General features: G+C 36.7%; 1 protein-coding gene across 1 annotated transcript in view; it reads left to right on the top strand.

Moving 5' to 3' along the window:
- The window catches only part of MET (MET proto-oncogene, receptor tyrosine kinase), a 161,042-nt gene that overhangs the window by 107,925 nt on the left and 31,068 nt on the right, over positions 1-22,049 (top strand). Inside the window, exons 9-14 of the mRNA XM_043969125.1 lie at positions 656-817; positions 1,684-1,783; positions 6,018-6,236; positions 17,818-17,964; positions 20,395-20,551; positions 20,806-20,946. Of these exons, the coding sequence (XP_043825060.1) occupies positions 656-817; positions 1,684-1,783; positions 6,018-6,236; positions 17,818-17,964; positions 20,395-20,551; positions 20,806-20,946 (926 nt within the window). The remainder of the gene's footprint in view (positions 1-655; positions 818-1,683; positions 1,784-6,017; positions 6,237-17,817; positions 17,965-20,394; positions 20,552-20,805; positions 20,947-22,049) is intronic.

The following is a 22,049-nucleotide window of genomic DNA, read 5'->3' as shown; positions in this document are numbered from 1 at the left end:
CAAGCAGGGCCATCTCTAGTTGTCCTGATGTATATCTTGCCACTGGACCCAGATGGCTCTGGAGGAGAGTGAGGTTGGTGACCTTGCACAGCCCTCCTTCATTTCAATCCAATTCACTGCAAGTCATGACATGACCCTGATGTCACAGTCGCCTTCAAGAATGAAGGACAAACAGGGGCAGCTAGGTGGTAGAGTGCATAAAGCACTGGCCCTGGATTCAGGAGGACCTGAGTTCAAATCCAACCCCAGACACTTGACACTTACTAGCTGTGTGACCTTGGGCAAATCACTTAACCCTCATTGCCCCCCCCCAAAAAAAGAATGAAGGACAAACAACAACTGACATATAATAAGCACAGTGACCATGTCCAACACAATAGAGGTTCTTCTCTAAGCCTTTGTTTCTTCATCTGTTAAATAGAGGAGATAGTTTCTTGCTTTTATGAACATCAAATAATACAATCTATAAAAAATACTTTGTAAAACTTAAGGTGCTATACAGATATTTCCTATTATTAACCCGATGAGAAATTACCTTTTAGAAACCACTGGGTTTGGCCAATATTCACATTTATTCATATAATTTGAGAACATAGTATTTAAAATGTTTGTTCCCTTTAATGATAAATATCCATTCCCTTCATTTTTTGTCCAGTGTGTCTCATAGCATTCTAGAATGTTATACTCCTGCACAAACCATTCCAAATGAGTACCCCATTAAAATGAAAATTGACTTAGCCAATCGAGAAGCCTACAGTTTTACATACAAAGAGGACCCCATTGTTCATGAAATCCATCCAACCAAATCTTTTCTTAGGTAAGTAAAAGTAGATGTGAAAAAATAATGACATGAGACTGCTATAGAATAATCAAGAAAAACTGCAATTTTATCTCAGGCTTTGTTCCTATTACGTTTATTTTGCAGATGGCCTTCAGTTTTTAAAAGGATTTTCTTCCATTTCTGAGCACCATTAATTTTGTTAATGTTACTTTGCACCTAGGAAACACTTCCCACCTATTCTATCAAATATTTCCATTTATGTCAGCAAAACAGATTAACAGAGGAATGGAATATTTATATATGCATATTGTATATATACTGATACACGTGCATTGTATAAGTTTCCTCACAATAATTTTACTCACACACTAACGTGGAACCACATTCATTTTTCCACCTTTCAACATATACTCACCCTGCCTGTCCTGAACACATCTTTTATGGAGACCAGCTTCCCTTTAAATCAGTAGCTTATTGAACCAAATCAATCTAACTCATTTCTTTTGCAGCTCTCCAGTTCTGTAAGTCAAATAACAATAAAAAATGGATTTATTTTAGTTTCCTATCATGCAAATGCCTGAAAGTTATTTTTTAAAGTTTTCTTTTAAAAAGCTGAAATCCAACTTATTTTCAGAGATGATTCTTTTATATAGTCTGGCAAATCACAAAGAATATACAATTTTCACATTTGTGAACTATAATTTCAAATATATACACATCCATTTTCAAGAAGCTAAGAGCGATGTTCCCATTGACTATCTTTAATCTTTCAATTAGACTCTAAATTTATAATTATTCTGACTTTAAATCATTATCTGCATGAATTTGCCTCTAAGCTCACTGAAAAGTAAAGTATAATGTAGTTTTTCTCAATATTATCACTTTTTTTTTATTTTTACCAGTGGAGGAAGTACAATAACAGGTCTTGGGAAAAATCTGAATTCTGCTAGTGTTCCCAAGATGGTAATAAATGTCCCTGAAGTAGGAAGGAACTTTACAGTGGTGAGTACCTTTATTGCTGCTTATACACTATATTGTATCTTTCTCTGCTCTTTTTTTTTTTTTAACCAACCTGGCTGGTTTTCAGTTATAAGGATTTGGGATTTTCCTTTAAAGTACTTTGTCAACTAATTAATTTTTTGCACAACTTAAGCAGAATCATAAATTTGTAATGAAAATTACTGAAATTATTTAGCAACTTGGGTTTTGTTTTTTAAACTCATAATGTTTAGGGAAAAAATGATAATTACAACCCTAAGATGATATTTTTGAAAGACAGCTAACAACAAAAAAGTGAGAGTTAAAGGAGATTACATCGTGGATTTTTTTTTTCCTCCTCTTCTTCTTCTTCCTTTCTCTCTCAAAGTGTTACCCAAAAAAAGTGTCCCTTTTGCTCCAAAAAAGGTCTTGGTGTGAAGTTTCCCTGATCTCATCACAATTTCATTCATTCTAGCTATGGAACAGGCACATTGTTCCTTGACCTTTCTGCCTGCCCTATACCCCAACCTTCTTAATATCTCATGATGGCTTAATACTAAAGAACACTCATCTTATCTTATTATATTTATAGGAGCATGCAAAAATGAAAATGACCAAATGAGATGCCCTCTTTAAAGTTATTGAGTCATTTTTGTATTGTAGCTAATTATATTTTTATACTTCCATTCTGCTGTCAGTTTCATCCTGTATGGAGCACTGAGTCAATTAAATTTCTGTTAGGACTTCAATAGCATTAATGCTGAGTTTACAAATTTTCATGTTTTAATTTCTAGCACAATTTTCAGTAAACCTGAAATGAAAGTTGAAGATGTTGCCTATTTAACTGTATCTTAATTGAGTAGATGATAGATTGAATTTACAGCACTTTTTCTTAGATTGTCTATCCCAACATTTTTTGAGGACTAAAACCATCATATTCTTCAATTACTGAGACCAATTTTGTGCTAAATATGTCAAGTCGAATTACAAAACAATAAGGTCATCTCAAATGAGATTTCTCTTGACCTTCTCAATCAGTCACATTGCATCACCTCTGAAGTATTATTAGATTTTTATCATACTCCTGAGAGGCTGTGCTATGCCAAATGAACAAACAATTGAAGTAAAGGACTCTGAAACCAATTCCAACATTTAGTCACAAACAGAGTTTTGAATACCACTACTATTAACTTAAAGAATATCTGTATTTCATATGAGAATAGAAGACAAATGACTTTCCATTAGCAAATAAAAATAAATCTATATATTTATGTATTCATATGTAAGTCAATGTGATTTTTGTGTAGAAATCTAGGAAATTATAATCTAGTTTATTAAATAGTGACCAATTTTCCATCTTTTTTCATAACCCATCATTTTACCTGGACAGAGAGTAGTCATTGGTTTCATAATGAACCGCCCATCGAAAGGAAAGATAGTATGTAATTGAGAGATGAGATTTTGAGTTATTTTGTATCTGGGAGGGAAAAGTCAATTCAATTTCTTCTGGTTCCATGACAAAAATGTTAACACAGTGAGAGCTGGATTTCTCCATATATTCATTAGAATTAAGAATTAAAAGATTCACTGGGTCCATTTTATGGCTGTTTTGTTCAACTGCATTACAAACAGCCCATATTTTACTCCTATATTTTTGTTCCCTGTGGAAACTGAGGCCAGTGATGATAAATTGGATCTATGGAAGCTTTTGGCCTCTGATGCTATGACTCACATCATGAGTCATGTCAGTGTCCATCCACAGTAACCTTACTATGCATCTGTATTGGCAATCATTGTTTAAAAAAAAAAAAAAGAAGAAGAAAAAAAAGACAAGCACTTTCTGACTAGACCGTGCATTGATTTGTAAATGCATATTCTTCTTCAGCAGTCAGCATTTCAAAATGTAGTTTTCCAATTCCTGAGTTTTATATATGGAATTATGGTGATGACAGTAAAATTGCTCATTCGTAGTTAATTCAATTTCACTTCTCAAGCTGATGTATAAAGCTTTGAACATCATGATGCTAATTTGGCATAGAGCTAAATTGTATTGTATATATTTAGAAGAGGAAAAAGCAAATTCATATCCCAGTATTCTTACAGTAGAAGAACATGGGTCAGAAAGTCCTAGCTTCACTTTCCACCTCTAGCTGTGTGACCCTGGGCAAGTTTCTTTATATTAATGTACCTCAGGTGCCTCATTAGGACTTAATCTACTAAATTATTGATGATCTGCTATCTCAGTTGGCATATGGAGTACTCTGAGCCAAAGAAACCACAAGTGTAGAGCTAGAACCAGGGGTTCTCGTTCTGGAATCCATGAATTTTTTTTTTAATTTGGCAACTGGATTTCAATATAGTTGGTTTCCTTCATCCTATGTATTTTTTCTTTAAAAGACATTATTCTGGGGGCAGGTAGGTGGCGCAGTGGATAAGGCACCAGCCCTGGATTCAGGAGGACCTGAGTTCAAATCCATCATGACACTTACTAGCTGTGTGAGCCTGGGCAAGTCACTTAACCCTCATTGCCCTCCCTCCCCAAAAAACCCCATTATTCTGAGAAGCGGTCCAAAGTTTCCATGACACACAAGAAAAGGTTAAGAACCTCTGTCTAGAATGTACCTCAGAGGTCATGTAGCCTCACCACTCTCATTTTATAGATGAAGACACTGAGGTTCAGGAAGATTCAGTAATTTACTGAAGGTCACACAAGTTGTAAACAGCAGAAACAACATAAGAGCCCACATCCTTTAACTACAGAACCAATGATCTCATTGTCTGACCTTATGTATACATCAATTCTTCAAAGATCTCTCAATCACCAAGTAGTTATGAATTATATACTAGGCATTAAGATATAAGTACCAGGAGTGAAGTGATCCCTATTCACAAGATGCTTACATTTGTAAAGGTTTAGTAATGTCTGATGTGAATGGCTATGGAAGTTAGTACTTGGTTCCATCTTAAATATATATATATTTTTTTAATTTTGCCACATATGATTTTTATAATAAATTATCTGAGTTCAATTCCAACTTTCCTGTTTGTTATTTTATGCATTTCCTAAGTCTTTCTATATGGGGATAAATTATTGTTTTGCTCATTGTAATTTTCCAAGAGAAAAACATTAATAAGACTGTCAGTTGTTTTCATTGTCATTGAGTAAAATCAGCCACCTTACCCAAAAATACACCATTGGGCATAACAACTTTGATCTAATCACAAACAATAATAAGAAATCACATTTCCTAAGATGTCAGAAATCAGGATTCAAAAGTCCCATTGTCTAGTTATATAGTATGGAAAATCTTCATAAAAAAATCAGGACGAGATTTGGATTATAATCTGAGGGAGATACTTCTTCAACAGTGGCAGTTAGTCAATATGCATTTATTAAGTGCCTACTATGTGCCAGGCACTTTGTTAAGTGCTGGAGATACAAAGGAAGGTAAAAGAATCCCTACTTTCAATCTAATGGGGGATAGAACATGCAAATGCTGTGTGTAAATGAGTTATAGACAAAATAAATTGGAAATAATACAAGGAAGGCACTAGAAAAAACAAACAAACAAACAAAAAGGGGGCAGTTAGGTGGCACAGTGGATAAAGTACCGGCCCTGGATTCAGGAAGACCTGAGTTCAAATCCAGCCTCAGACACTTGGCACTTACTAGCTGTGTGACCCTGGGCAATTCACTTAACCATTATTGCCCCGCCCCCCCCAAAAGGCACCAGAATTAAGGGGGATCTGGAAAGACTTCTTATAGAAGATCAGATTTTTAGCTGGGACTTGAAGGAAACCCGGGAAGCCAAGAGGCAGAGATGAGAGGGTAGAACATCCTGGGCATGGTGCACAGCCAGAGAAAATGGCACAGACTTTGGGAAGGGGACATTTGCCAATATGCAGGATTTTCCAGTATTTATTGAAGTGATGGAAGATGAGATAATATCCCCCCATGTGTCCCTGAACTGTTCTCAAAGGAATAGAAAATAATTAGGTAAATCTAAACAGGAGGTCCAGCTTTAGAAACAATAGCATGCATATTCCAGGCAGGTAGAAATAGACTGCTCTATCTAGATAGGATTTAACATTAAGCAGTAAATCACACACACACACACACACACACACACACACACACACACACACACACGCAAACAGGTTTTAAGTTCTGTAGAGTAGTAAAATGTGAAAGTTATTATTGATATTGCCTAATTTTTTGATCTGCTCATTTACAGTGTCTAATTGTTTCTTACTACAGGCATGTAAGCATCGTTCTAATTCAGAGATAATCTGTTGTTCCACTCCTTCCCTACAAGAGCTAAATCTGCAACCCCCTCTGGAAACAAAAGCTCTTTTCATATTTGATGGTATCCATTCCGCTTACTTTGATCTCATTTATGTCCATAATCCTGTATTTAAGCCTTTTGAAAAGCCAGTGATGATCTCAATGGGCAACGAAAATGTACTTGAAATTAAGGTAAGAAATGCTTAAATGCTCCCTTAAATCACCAACTTGAGCCTAATTGGCTTTTTAGTTATAAGAGTGAAATGATTGTATTCTTTAATTATAACACATTCTACATCAGCAAATATCTAAGCTCCGAAACACAAATCTTTTTGGCATAACATTAAAGGGAAGTGTTAATAGTGGGCTATTTCTCTGTGAAGAATTGGAGTGAACCCTTTCTTATTATGTAGATATAAAAAAAGTAACAATAAGTGTTAGGCACAGATCCATTAAAAGCTCCCTGTGAATACATTATCCTGCAGATGTAATATATTTTCCTGAACCCCTAGATGTACTGATTGAAAGATAAAATTTGACATTTTTGGTAAGTAAATCCATCATTTATAACTATCTACTTCCTTATAACCATTGAATTTTGTAGTGAGGTGTGGCCATGTCAGGACAACTAATTAGTGAATGGAATTTGAATTCCACTAGTGCATGAACCCCTCTGAATAGAAAGGAATAGTAAAATAAGGGCATTTTAAGGCTAAAGAAATTGAAGCGGTCATCTAACCTAAAATGCTCTGTGACCCAAGGTAAATAACTTAATGTCTCAATGCTTCAGTTTCTCCATCTATAAAATAGAAAAAAATTATACCCATCTTACAATGTTGCTATGAGACTCAAATGAGATAATGTATATAAAGTACTTTGCAAAGTTAAAGGCTTGCAGCTATCATCGTCATTGTCATCGTTGTCATCTCCATTGCTTATTATTTATTCAGAAGAAAAATTGAGGCTCAAAGAGACTTAAGTGACTTGATTCTGTTTAGTTAGTGATAGAACTGGGACCAGATCTCAGGTCCCCTTATTTGGATCTAATTGTTTTGGTCTTTAAAAGCAAAAAAAAAAAAAAAATTATCAAGATGACCACAGTGGTAGCATGTTTTTGTATTACCATCATGATGTTTGTCATTGGAAATAGAAAAATATATAACCATCAGCAAATTGACTTAAATGATTAGAATTGATTTTTCCAAAGGATTATCTGGATTCAAGTATGAACACAAGGATTAGCATCTTTTTGGAGTAAGATAAGCTATATTGTTTCATCTCTATCTAAGCGTTGAAAATATTCGGAAACCAGAATTCTTTTCTGGCAGTATTCACTCATCTAGACTACAATATGTGCTCTTAGATATGTGTACATACATATACACATATGTACATACCTCACAATCATGGTTGGGTTTTTTATAATAATTAAACAAGCACAGCATGAAATTAAGTGGTAGCCTGCTTCAGTGAACAAACTGTTCTACCAAACCAAAGTTCTTTCATCTACTTCTTTAATTAGTTTTAGAAAGGGGTAAAGAGCTTTTATCACATCTTTTTTTTCAATAAAACTAATCTAGTGTGACATATTTTGCATTCAACAAATTACTGTATTTGCCGTTTGAAGGAATTCATTTGGTTGCTCTTAATGAAAACAAGAAGTTTTATGTGAGAATATTTTTCCACTAAGGAAAATTGTATTTTTTTTAGTTGTTTCATCTATAATTTGGGTATTAGGGATAAATGGCCCATTTACCTGTCCCTCTAAGCAAAATCTTATATAGAAAAATCCTTTCTCCCTAAATAAATACTTCTCACTCAGGGTCCCAAAAAACTTGCTTGAGCAAGAAAAATATGATATGACATGATTATCTTCAGAATCATTTAGCACTATTTCCAATATGGACAAAGGAGTCTATACAGATTGACAAAAGGCACTTTCATCTCTTGTTTCCATATAAGATGATTGTTCAGCCTGTCAGTTGGTGACAGAGCCTTCAGTCTCATGGGATAAGTCAAGAGATATGGCTAGGGGTTGCAGGAAACAGCGAAAAGCCTCATGTTTTTCAGATGTGTTCAAATGTATGGTTTTAATATCACTCTACTACCCTCCCTCCCATATATTTTCCTTTATGTGAATGGAATCCAATTGAATTATACTTTTACAGTGAAAGGCAGGATTCAGCTGAAGTGTCCTTATTCTAATACTAATCTTAGCCCTTTGTCAGTTACTGAAATCAAATTAAAATCTGTGCCTTTTTTTGAAACAGCAGAGGTGAATGAGTAGTGAGAAAGAAAGTAGGAGAGGAAAGAATGTTTGCCACTCCCAGAGAAAAACTCAACTGTTTTATTGTGAAGAAAAGGCTTTCACTTCATGCTGTGTTTGTATAACTCCCAGTTAGGAAGTACGTGTATTTGTAATCAGTGACAGTATTTGGCACATAGTATGTTTATTTTATGTTGCAGTTACATTTATATGCTAATGTATTCTTTCATGACACTGTTATCTATGGAATCAGATCAAGAAAGGCAGTATGGAATAATGGAGAGTATTGTGTTTGCAATCTGGAAAGAGTAAGTTCTAGCTCAGCTCCAACTTTGCCTTGCTGTGCAACCCTGAGCTAGTCATTGAACTGCTCCAAGTATCAGTTTTCTCATCGATAAAAAGTAGGTCGTAACCACCTGGCTCACTATTTTCCCATGAGGAACACATGTTGTAATCTTAAAGTGATATGTTGCTCAGAGCTACTCTTGTCAAAGTGGGATTTGCTCAGTGTTTCTGGAAAAGTCCATAATATCCAAGCAGCCTGGAATGCAGGAATACCTTGGTAAAAGTGAAGGTGATGTAGTTGTCAACAATATGTTTCATTCAACAGTGACCACAAATGATAATCCTGTGTCTAGAAAGATCCTGATAGAATTGCAGGCTCAGTTGCTCTTCTATATAGACTTGAAACTTCAATGATATATTGGGTAGGTTTTGACCAAAGCTGGAAATGAGCCAATACTGACGATGATCAAGAAATATCATAATAAAGAATAATAAATAACTAGCATTAATATACTGTATTCAGATTTAAGATTTACAAAGCCTTTTTTAAACATACTTTTTTTCTTATTTGATCCTCATAACAGCCCTAGGAAGCAGGTGCTTTTATTATACCCATTTCACAGTTGAAGAAACTGAGCCAAATGCCTTAAGTGACTTATTCAGAATCACACAACAACTAAGTGCCTGAAGTTAGATTTGTACTCTGGTCTTCCTAAGTTCAAGTCCAATACTCTAGCCACAATGCCACCTACCTACATTTCTAGTTTGACTCTTTTAAGAATATAATATACCTTTATCAGCATGTGATTTTCAAAATGATATTAATTTAATTTAAATAAAATATTTATCCATAAGGAGACTTCACAGTTATGTGCCAGGTAACTCTAGTAGTAATTCTTTAAGTGAAATAAACATTAACAAACTTCTGATGATGATCGACTAAAAATAAAATAATACCCAAGGAAACATTTTTTCCTAATTCTCTGATACATGTTATAGTTATGTTCCTCTGTTTTACAAATATCAGTACCTTTCGTAGTATATTTTGCTGGAATTTGTTTCACAACAGGGTAAGCCCAGAGGGGAAATACCAAGAGTTTGACTAAACAAAAATAAAGTCCAGGTATTGTAAATCAAATGGTCTAGTGAAAAGTCATATGATCAATTGTAGAAAAGTCAACTAAGGTAGAGAGGACTAGACAGACAAGTAATCCTGACCCCCCCCCAAAAAAAAAAAATCACACCACCTCAGAATTCCAAGGGATTCCCAGGTCATCTAGTTCAATCTTTACCTTTGCTGGAATCTCCTCTATTATATTCCCAACATGTAGCCATCCATTCTCCACATGAAGGCCTCCAGTCAAGGGGAACCCACAACCCTGAAAGGCTCTGAGACAGCTAAAACTTTTAGGAAATTATTTATATTCAACTTAAAGTACCATCTTCCTAACTTCAACTCATTATTAATAGTTAGTTCTAACCGCTGGGAGCAAGTAAAACAAGCCAATTCCCTGTCCAACATGAGAGTCTAAATATATGAGGATAGCTCTCATGTACCCATATCTCCTCTTCTTTAGACTAAATACACACACACCCCCCAATCCTTCAGCTAATTGTTATGAGGCATTATCTCAAGGTCCTTCATCTTCCTGACCATCCTATTCCAGAATCACTCCAGATTCATAGAGTTACATAAGCATCATAGTTTTAAAGTTTGAAGAAGCCTTAGAATTCATAGAGGTCAACCCTTCATTTTCTAGATGAAGAAACTAAATATGGGAGAGGTTACCTGAGTTGTCAAAGGCCACAGAGGAAGGACATGACAAAACCAAGATTGAAACTCAGGGTTTCTGATATCATTGTCCTTCTGAAAACATGATATCCAGAACAGACCAGGGCAGAATGCAACGGATTTTCTGTCTCGATTCATCTAGAAACTATGCTTCAATTAATGTCTAAGATAGTCTAAGATAGCATTAGTTTTTTTGCCTGCCTCCAGACTTTCTCTACCATGCTCCATGTTGCCCCTAACTTCTAGCTCCTCCTTCCTCTACCCATCTGAGCTTCATTTTATGTGTTGACTTTCCTCTTTAAGATGTAATGCTCTTTAAGGGCAGAGAATGCCTCTATTTGTATTCCCCACACTTAGCACATAGTAACACAATAAATGCTAGTTTACTTATTTTATTTTTTATCATACTGCTAACTTTTAAAATTTTTGTTAAGATCATTTTTTCCAAATACTGTATACCCTTTTTTCTCTTCTCTACTCAGAGAGCCATCCTTATAAACAAAGAAAAAAGAAAGGAAAAAAAAGAAGGGAAAATCACTTCGCCAAAGTTAAGCAGCATATTAACCAAACATGGCAGTATATTCAGGGTTCCATAAGACCACACAATTTAGATTTTAAACGACACAATACCTACAGGCTCCCAATTCTGCAAAGAAAGAAGGGAGGCACGTTTTCTCCAGGGCCAACCTTGGTCATTATAATTATATCATAGTCAGTTTCTTTTTGTTGTTGTTCTTTCCATTTGCATTGTTATAATCATTGTGCATATAGTTTTTGTGGTTGTTTATTTACATTTTCATCAGTTCATATAAGTTTTCCATTCTTCTGAGTATTCTTCATAATCATTGTTTCTTATGGAACAGTAAAATTCCATTACATTTATGTTTAGACTTTACTCAGTAGCCTAGCATCTACTTTGTTTCCAATTCTTTGTTACTACAAAAATATTTTGGTGTTATGTGATCTCTTTCTATCTATCTTTTAGTCTTTGGGATACACACCTGACTGCTGTTTTAGAATAGGAAGTAGACCTATGATTCATTTGGTACAAAGAACTCCCAGCTAAAGAAACTCTCTCAACCAGTGCAGGTTTTACAGCACATTTTCTGCAACTTAAAATATTAAGAGTTAGTTACCCAGGGCACTGATAAGTTAAGGGTCTTGGCAAGGCAGCTAGGCAGTGCAATAGACAGAACATTGGACCTGGAGTCAGTAAAACTGGAGTTGAAATCCAGCCTCAGACACTTACTAGCTATATGATCCTGGTCAAGTCACCTCCATCTGTCTGCCTCAGTTTCCTCAACTATAAAATGGAGATAATAACAGCACCTACCTCACAGGGTTGTTGTGAGGATAATATTTATAAATGTGCCTAGTGCGTGTATGTATATAATGAGATAATATAGATAAAAGTGCCTCAGTGCCTGGTGCATAGTAAGCCCTATATAAACGCTTATTTCCTATGCTTACCCTGAGTTACCTGGCCAGTATGTGTCAGAGGAAGAATTTGAACCCAAGTCCTCCAGTCTCAGAAGCCAGCTTTCTACCCAGCATGCCATACTATTTCATATATGTTTATTGAATTTCTGACACAGATAACAGTGTGAGCAAAAATACAAAGATTGGAAAATATGAAGCACAGGTGGGAAAACACAAGACATAATCCATCTTGGTTGGAATATTGAGTAAATAATGGGGACGGGTGTGACATAAGACCAATAGAGTAGACCAAATTGTTGAGGTCAGGGGTTGTCAGGTTAAGGAGTTTGAACTTTATTTGGTAGGTAATAGGAAGACATTAAAATTTTTTGAGAAAAGTGACATGACACTATAGATTAGCAGAGGTGCAAATGGGTGGGCATCTAGTAGGCAGAGTTTGAAATTATATAAAGAATTGAGACCAGATGCAGGTAAGCAAGGATGGGAGCAGACTGGAATATCTGGACTTGAAGGGGAAATAACACAGAGATCAGTGATAGAAATTCCACAGCTAGATGGAGCAGAGTGAGGGCTTGTCATCTCAGCTTTAAAGAACCTCTTCTTACTCAATGGTTACATCTTCCAGTCATTTAGAAGCAGGGTCCCTAAATCTGATTGCTTTTCACTGGCTGCCTCTTGGGGATTAAGTAGGTCCCTGGAAGGGCAATATTGTATGGGTTAGAGAAGGAATGTTTTCAAACTGAGGGGATAGAAATCCGTTCTGCGACCTGAGAGCAAAGAGAATGCCTTAAGCCCTAATGAACAGGGATCCAGAAGCGATAATGGAACTTGATACTTACTGAAATTACTTGGGTTTCAGGATTCATAGATACCTGTTAGAACTGGTCTCAGAGTGTGAGGGGGTGTCAAGAATCGCCTTGCTGCCGAGCCTCTCACTTCCTTACTCTATCTAAATCTAATTCCATCTCAAGGTTCATTCCAACCTATATGTCAATTCTGACCTGAGGCAGAATGTGTACAAGGAGTGTTTGTCTCAAAAGATGTTGATGAATTTAGAGTAACAAGCCTAATTCCTGCTGCTGATATCCCCATGCCTCTTTCTCAGACACTATAGCTGGTTCCTGACATAATCCTGCCCACTCTATGGCCTAATCTCTTGACCTTGTGCTCTCTACAATCTCTTGTGTGTGTGTTTTTTTTTAATGATAAGCTAAACTGTTTTATAAATTAATTTATATTTATACATTAATGGCTATTTTGGTAGTAAGCATTTATTATTAATTAATGTCATATATACTAGTAAAGAATTGATTGTGTGGCACTTAGCACAAGCAGGAGAAAAGCCCCAGACCCATGGTGAATTTCAGAAAGACAGCATGTGGTCTGAAGGAGAGTTCAGAAGACCTACAGTGTCCTAAAAGGAAGAGTGAGCACCAAGAGAGCCCCAGACCCTGGTGTGGCCAAGGGTTTTATCCTCTTTTGATAGAGGCAGGTCGTTATACATTGATCAAAGCTAATTGATTTCAATTCCATTGGTTGACGTAACTTGAGGGTGGTCCAAACTAAAATGAACTCTACAGATGACATAAGGGGAGAAGTATGCAAAAGACCCTCCAGACAAAGGCAAGTCAGTATCTAGGTGTGATTTGATCCCATCAGTTCACTGAGCTAGAGAAAAAAATCAATCTCTATTTCTTTTGTTCCCTTGGACTTGTCCCGGACAGGAGATGAACTTTCTGGAGTCTGGGGGAGGGGAGCAGGAGAAGGGACTGAAACTGATCTCTGGGTCCCCCCAGGAAATTCATTATTAATAATTATTTTCTCACACTCTTTAACTTATAGTTCTGGATGATTATCCTTATTCTATACCTTTTTTTTCTACCTAGATACATAGTAGCTTCTTCCTTCATACCTTAGCTGTCTTCCTGGACTTGAGCTCTGACTTTTGGAAGCTTATTAGCCTTTTTTTTCCCCACTAGCTCAATTCCTAGTCCAAGCTACCTTCATCTACTCAGTTCTATAGCCACCCAAATCCTGGTATTACAGTGGTGAGACCATTGTAAAAAGAGGCAGATTGGCCAGAGTGAGGTATGAGAGAGTGATTTCTGACACAAGGTGAAACAAAATTGATTTCTATTACACAAACTATTCATCTTCATATTACATGTAACTCCTGTGAAAGGGGAGATGTCCATTATATCACACCATACACCCCATCCATAGGCACTGAAGTTCTGTCTACAGGGGAGGTAGTTTTTATTGTTGTTCAGTCTGATTTCTACTGAGTCACATGATCAATGTCATCATCCCATTTTTAGACATTAATCACTTTAGAACATAACAGACTGTTGGTTGTTTTTCAGATATATGACATATTTTCCAATTTCTGCCTGTTTTTTCATACTTTAAAAGCAAGTTAATGAGCACCTTTTTTTTTTTAATTTTTGTTTCTCAAAGTTAGGTGGAGATTCACTTATCATAAGTTACTTGGTTTTATGCGGATGAGAGAAAGTAGCTCTACCCAGAGTGGGATTCATTTTTCTTAAGATGTATATTTATTTGGCAGTATTGTTATTTTCTTATTTGAAGAGTTCATGGACCTCAAGGAATGAGTAACTGTAAATGTAAATGTAACATAGTCTTCCCTTCCCCCACCTTAGTTATTATCTAGCCAAGAAAGCCACATTTTAGTTCTTCCCTCATAAATCATGCCCCCTAGCTCTTTAATCTCTTCAGTTGCCCTTCTCTGAATTCCCTTCAATATGTGAATGCATACCTCAGCCTTATTCAGAGCTAACCAACAAGTTGTCATTTGAGGCCCTATGGTGATGACCTGTTAGATTTATGGACCTCTTGTGAGATTGCCTTCTATATCTGACCCAGTTCAATGAAATACTCACATTGCCTAATATTCACTTAACACATATGATATCTTCCTTAGGAAGAGCTTTGTTTATATGCATTTTACTTAAACCCTAGTTTCCTATCACAAAGAAGAATCACTTTCTCTGAGCTTCTTTTTAACTAAGATAACAATAATACCTGTCCTATCAACCTATTAGGGTTGCTTTGAGAATGAAATGAGAAATATAGATACAGATATAGATATATACACATATGCACATATATATACATGTATACATACACATATATAGAAAGCACTCTTTTATAGTTCTTTATATTTTTCAAGGTTTTTAAAAATGTTTTGCTATGATATGGTTCTGACACATTTAAAGAATATTCACTGGCATATATATGTAAAAGTTAAGAAAAGCAGTTGTTGGGAGAGTTAGGTGGCACAGTGGATAAAGCACCCACACTGGATTCAGGAGAACCTGAGTTCAAATCCAGCCTCAGACACTTGACACTTACCAGCTGTGTGACCCTGGGCAAGTCACTTAACCCTCATTGCCCTGCAAAAAAGAAAAAAAGAAAAGCAGTTGTTTCTGACTATTAACACATCTTTTCTCAAATTAATAGCAGTTTGTTCACTTAATGGATGGCTGCTGTCCTCACTTCTGGTAGTCTGATAATGTGATAAATGATGCTTGTGGCAATTCATTTGTCCCCAAATCTAACTTTTGGTTCCTTCAATATGTTATATAATGTGCCAACATGGCACACTGAATAGAGAGTTAGCTCCAAAGTCAGCAAACATGGATTCAAATCCTGCCTCCATACTAGCTGTGTGACCCTGGGCAAGTCATTTTATCAGTGCTCTAGGCATACCTCTATGACTATGAATTGCAGAAAGAGTGTCAGCCTGCAGTGGTAGCTCCTTATCCCAATAAAATCACAGGTCTAGTTCCAATCCTAAAATAACAGTTAGGCATATACCCCAAAGATAGAAATCAGTCATATATACATATACACATATGTACATGTGTAAATATATACTTATATATTAGTAACAAAGTATTTTACAGTAACAAAGAAATAAAATGGTCTAGTCTCAGTCCTCCTAATGTGTCAAGAACCCCTAATGAAGAAAGCAAGTAACTAAACATGTACCATTGAACTGAGTCGTGACTCATAGAGATTATTTTAAAAATGAACTTATAGGGGCAGCTAGGTGAACGCAGTGGATAGACCACTGGCCCTGGAGTCAGGAGTACCTGAGTTCAAATCCGGCCTCAGACACTTAACACTTACTAGCTGTGTGACCCTGGGCAAATCACTTAACCCCAAATGCCTCACTAAAAAAAAAAAAAAAAAGTGAGGCATTTGGGGTTAAGTGATTTGCCCAGGGTCACACAGCTAGTAAGTGTTAAGTGTCTGAGGCCGGATTTGAACTCAGGTACTCCTGACTCCAGGGCCGGTGCCCTATCCACTGCGCCATCTAGCTGCCCCCAAATGCCTCACTTTTTAAAAAAATGAACTTATAGGGAAATATAAAAATGTAAGTTAGCAGAAAGCTTGTCAAGAACCTCTCTCTACCTTATCAGAAAGCATACATAAATTACTGTGACCAAAAGTTCCTTCACCCAGTGAGTGGCCAACTTTTTGCCAATGAAATGGTCTATGAGGTCCTTTCTAGAGCTATAATTCTAGGGTGGATATCTTCAAAATTAGCTTGGCTTATCCTCAAACTCGTGTGTGTGTGTGTGTGTGTGTGTGTGTGTGTGTGTATGTATGTACACATATGCCCAGGCTACCATCATAACTGGGTTAATTCTGGTCTGGCTGCTTGCTACCTTGTGTTACCTTGGACAAAATACTTAACTGCTCTGTCCCTCAGTTTCTCCATCTGGAAAAGAAGTGGCTTGGGCCAGGTGACCTCCAAGGTCCCTTCCAACTCTAAATCTATAACTCTTTGATCCTCTCCTTGAAGCCTTTTCAACCCAGCAGAACCTGTCAGAGCTTATATCCCACTAACATAGCTTTTGAAAACCTAGAATCACCTCCATGCCAAGATGAGGCATCAGAGATAGTTGAAATTTTTTGTTTCATAATTGTTCTTTAAATAATACCATTCAGTGATGGTGATAGAATGGTTATGTTTTCAAAAAGATTATGCCAATTTCCCCTCAAGAGAGTTGAATAAAGAAGAAAGTAGACAGAAGTCTAAAAACACTTTTTTCATTCTATCCTAAGAACGAAATAAGTACAGTAGAGGTATTATGGGGTAGGCAGCTAGGAGGCATCACAAAATGTTGGACTTGGAGACCTGAATCCTGCCTTAAACATGACATGTATGATGCTGAATAAGTCACTTAACCTCTCTGGGCCTCAGTTTCCTATTCTGTAAAATGAGGATAATAATAGCACCTACCTCACAGGATTTTTGTGAGGATCAAATGAGATAGCATATATAAAACTCTTTACAAACTTTAAAGCACCATATGAATGCTGTTACTAAAAGTAGTTAAAATATTAGTAGTGGGGGAAAAAAAGCCCTGGACTTGCTGTCAGGAAAAGCCTGATTTTGAATGCTGGCTTCTATCACTTATTAGGTATGTGTTTCCAGGCAACTCATTTATGATCTCTGAGCCTCCATTTCCTCTTCTGGAAAGAGGAGATAATAATCCATATAGGGTTGCTATGGGGAAAGTACTTTTTTAAAGAGTCACAGAAATGTGAGCTGCAGCTACAAGTAGAGAATAAATGCTTTGATTTCTGGATGCTGATTTAAAGTTAAAATGCTCATGATGAATAAATGAATTGAAGGAAGGAAGGAAGGATAGAAAGAAAGAAGGAAAGAAAGAGGGGAAAAAAGGAAGGAAGGAAAGAAGGAAGGAAGGAAGGAAGGAAGGAAGGAAGGAAGGAAGGAAGGAAGGAAGGAAGGAAGGAAGGAAGGAAGGAAGGAAGGAAGGAAGGAAGGAAGGAAGGAAGGAAGGAAGGAAGGAGACTAATATAATCCACCTGTGGGCTAAATCAAAGAGATATGCCTTAATTTTACAATATTTTTATATCCCTAAATTGTGACCATTCCTGGTAGTTGCTGAAGATCTAAAGGATTCTAATGAACATCTATTGTTCTTTTCTTCCAGGGAAATGATATTGACCCGGAGGCAGTAAAAGGTGAAGTGTTAAAAGTGGGCAATAAGAGCTGTGAGAATATCCGCTTGCACTCTGAAGCAGTCTTATGTACGGTCCCCAATGACCTGCTGAAACTGAACAGTGAGCTAAATATAGAGGTGGGATTCCTGAATTACTTTCATGTTTATTAATAAGGATGCCAGTGTAATTATGTCACTTGGAGCCTTAAAATACATCCTAAAAGCTCATTTGTATGTTAACTTAAGTTCATCAAAGCAGCCTGGATTCTTGGTTGGGAGTTGACAAATAGTGGGTTTGGGTTACATTGTCCCCCTACCAGTCAAGCTCATTTTATGGAGGCCAGACTGAGGCAACATTTCCAAACAGCAAATAACAAGATTTCCCAGACAATAGCAGGATCTGTCAGCAGATCTCAAAGTCTCATTAAAGAGACGACCTCCTCAAAGTCTTGCTTCATAGTAAAACTCTTGACGACAGTCCAAATCAACCACCCCCACCATATTCTTCTCTCTGTGGGTCTCTGAGTTCTACGGCAGAGAGGAGATGCAACAGATGGTCGCACATTCTCCTCACGCCTCCCCTCCGTAGATCTCTCCTTTTCCATTTTTTATGACCTATTCTTTAGCACATTCTAAATTGTATTATGGTTTTTTTATTCATTTCATCACTCCTGTTAGATTATAATCTCCTTGAGGGCAAGAAGCATTCCAGACTATGGAGGACCACGAATTTGGCTGCCAACATATCTCCATCTCCAACCCCAGCCATCTCAACATGCCCAGAAAGTGAAAAGCATAAAACAAATACAATGGGATGACAAAATGAATAAAAACAAAAAGAGTTGGGGACCACTGGAAATAATATTAAGATAATGTCTACAGAGTTTAAATTATAAAATGGAAATTTCATACTTATGCAACTAATTTCCTCTTAGTAATGAGCCAAATTAGATAATTCAGGACCTGGTATGAATGCTTAAATGTTCTTAAAATCTTTTAGAAAAGCAACAAACTGGGCAGTTGTTGGGAGAGTTAGGTGGCACAGTGCTTTAGCACTGGCCCTGAATTCAGGAGGACCTGAGTTCAAATCCAGCCTCAGACACTTGACACTTACTAGCTGTGTGACCCTGGGCAAGTCACTTAACTCTCATTGCCCTGCAAAAAAAAAAAAAAAAGAATAGAAAAGAAAAGAAAAGAAAAAGAAAAGCAATAAACTGAATAAATGTTAAGAAAGCAAGAAAAAAAAGCACTAAAGGTTAGTACATGGTGTCACAGATTGGAATTCAGTAGCCCTGTCTTTCCAAGCAAAGCATCTGGACTGGACTTGAGATTTTATTGGTAACAAGTTCCTCTCAAGTGAGGAAACTCCCTCTACCAATATAGGTCAGTAGTTTCTTTACAGCTTTAAAAGAGTTGCCTAGATAGAGCACTAAGAAAAGTTTCCCAGAGTCACACAGTCACTATGTGGACAAGAGCCCAGGAATACCAGGCTGCAAGGCAGGTTCTCTATCCACTATTCTATATTGTTAACAAACAGTTCTCAAGTATCCACTATGTGCAAAGCATTGTGCCAGGTGCCAAAAGAAATTCAAAAATAAATGAGAGTGCTAGTAATCTGGTCAGGGAAATAAGCTTAGAAAAAAATAATATAAATAATAATATACTTGATTCATATGAAAGGTACAAAAGACAGCTCTGAAGAGGGAGGGATTACTTCCCTTTTGAGTAGATGAGCAAAAGCTTTCTAGAGGAGGTAACAGTTGAGCTGGACCTTATAGGACAAATTGCATTTTAATTAGGTGAGGATTGTGGAGGGAACATGTTCCAAGAATAAGACTACTACATGAGCAGCTAGGTGGTGCAGTGGATAAAGCACTGGCCCTAGAATCAGGAGGACCTGAGTTCAAATCCAGCCTCGGACACTTAACACTTACTAGCTGTGTGACCCTGCACAAGTCACTTAACCCTCATTGCCTCAAAAAAAAAAAAAAAGATTACTACATGAAAAGAGCAAGGGGCACAGAATAATAAGTTCAAGGAATAGTAAGTGGGTCCAAGGGGCAGAGGCAAAAAAGACCTAAAAAAAAAAAAAGATGAGATAAGGCTAGAAAATCAAATTATAAAGAGCCTTGAATGTTAAACTAAGGATTTTACATTTTATTTGCTGGGCAAAGGGGAACAAGTAGAGGCATTTGACCAAGAGAGTGACCCTGAGCAAAGCTATAACCTTTATCATTTGGGGGACTGTAATGCAATACACAATGATGATTTAACAACATATAAAATGCAAATAGGCCAAGTAACACATAATACAATATAGCCTTTCAGCTCATAACTTAAACTAAGGCACTTTGGAGATGTACATTTAATGATGTACTTATTTGAACACTAAAGAAAACATTGAAGGACCTACCCTCTCAGCCTGAAGGAGATAATGCCATTGCCGAAAGTAATTACGGTAATGTTCATGTACCATATTATGCCCAGAAATAATCAGCCTGGCTCACTGAATATATTGTAAGCAAAATGCCATGGATATTATGCTATCTCTTTATTTTTTCATTGTAGTGGAAGCAAGCAGTTTCTTCAACTGTCCTTGGAAAAGTGATAGTACAACCAGACCAAAATTTCACAGGACTCATTGTTGGAGTCATCTTGATATCACTGTTGCTCATCTTGTTACTGGGGCTTTTTCTGTGGCTGAAAAAGAGGAAGCAGATTAAAGGTGCATCTTTTTTTTGTTTTCTTTTTTTTCTTTTTGAGAGAGAAGAAAAATCTTTAGGAAGTTAATTCCATTTCAGACAGTCTTTATATTTACAGCAGCGTTCCTCAAAGCCATAAATGTTCCCCTCACTCCAAAATGTTAAGGAGAACTTAATGCTTGTATCAAAAACAGTCAATATTTAGTTTTAGGGTTTAGCATCATTGACCCAGGACAGGGTAGTCTTTAACAAACTCTTTTTTTCTATTTGTTTTAAGATCTGGGTGGTGACTTAGTTCGCTATGATGCAAGAGTGCACACTCCTCACTTGGATAGGCTTGTAAGTGCCCGGAGTGTAAGCCCTACCACGGAAATGGTTTCAAATGAATCTGTAGACTACCGAGCAACATTTCCAGAAGGTATATTTCAGTTCATTGTTCTGAGAAATAAATACATGCACTTCAGTGTGGGGTTTTCTTTTCCAGCCTTTACATGCAGCCTTCTTGCAAGAGTCTGATGGATTTTAATTTGGAAAAAGGCCCCACTCTTATTACATTTTTAGGGCTTTTCAACTGTTCTCCCCCTGAAAAGTGAACCATGAAGTCACAAGGGAACAGGTATTTCATTTATTGTTTGAGAACTAAGTTAGGAAAGGTGAGATCAAAATGTACATCTTAGTCAAATGTAACTTGCCACTACTTGGCCTTTTCTTTTAGCCTACACAAAAATTTACATATAGGAAACTAAACATGCACATAGTTCCATCAAGGCATCCATAACAACCGCTGTGATTTATTAAGTGTCTGTCATATGCTGGGCACTATGCTAGGGCACAGGGGAGATCCAGTATATGGATAAGAGATAGTGCCTTTCCTCAAAGAGCCTGCTGCCTAGGAGGGTGGATAACAAACTTCACAACCTAACACCTAAAGTATTCCATGACTTTTAAATCTATTTTGAGGTCTAATCCAGGACAAACATCCGGCTGTGCTGAGAAATAAAGAAATGTTTAGCATCATCTGCTTCAAAAAATACTGTTTCTAAATAATGGCCAAATTAACTGGAGGATTTCACATTGTTTAACTTAAAATATGTTGGCAAAAGTACAGTTTCTACATTTTATCAACTTTATTACCTTTAGAAGTTTCAGGATATGAGTCAACTATGAGCATTGTCCTGGTTGAATATTCACCACTGGACAAATATAGTGAATCAGACTTAGAAAATACTTGCAAATCTAGAAATTGCTCATCAAGTCAAAGGGTGATAGTATTAAAGTAGTTCATATCTTTATTACTGTTAAGGGCTAAAATTCTAGCTAGTCTGTCTAAAATATCTAATGAGTGGTCGTCAATAAATTATAAGCTTTAGCAAGAGTTAGACTTTTAAGCATTTATTAAGGAGAATAAGAATTTGGTAAAGAGAGAGAGAGAGTTCTAGATTCCTATCTATTAAAGGGAGAGCACATTTCTAGCTCCCTTCTCCGCCAGAGTCCAGAGGAAAGAGCCCGAGACTGAGCGCC

The sequence above is a fragment of the Dromiciops gliroides genome, chromosome 5 (assembly GCF_019393635.1).
Source record: "Dromiciops gliroides isolate mDroGli1 chromosome 5, mDroGli1.pri, whole genome shotgun sequence".
Lineage (NCBI taxonomy): Eukaryota > Metazoa > Chordata > Mammalia > Microbiotheria > Microbiotheriidae > Dromiciops > Dromiciops gliroides.
This window is presented reverse-complemented; position numbering and strand designations above follow the sequence as displayed.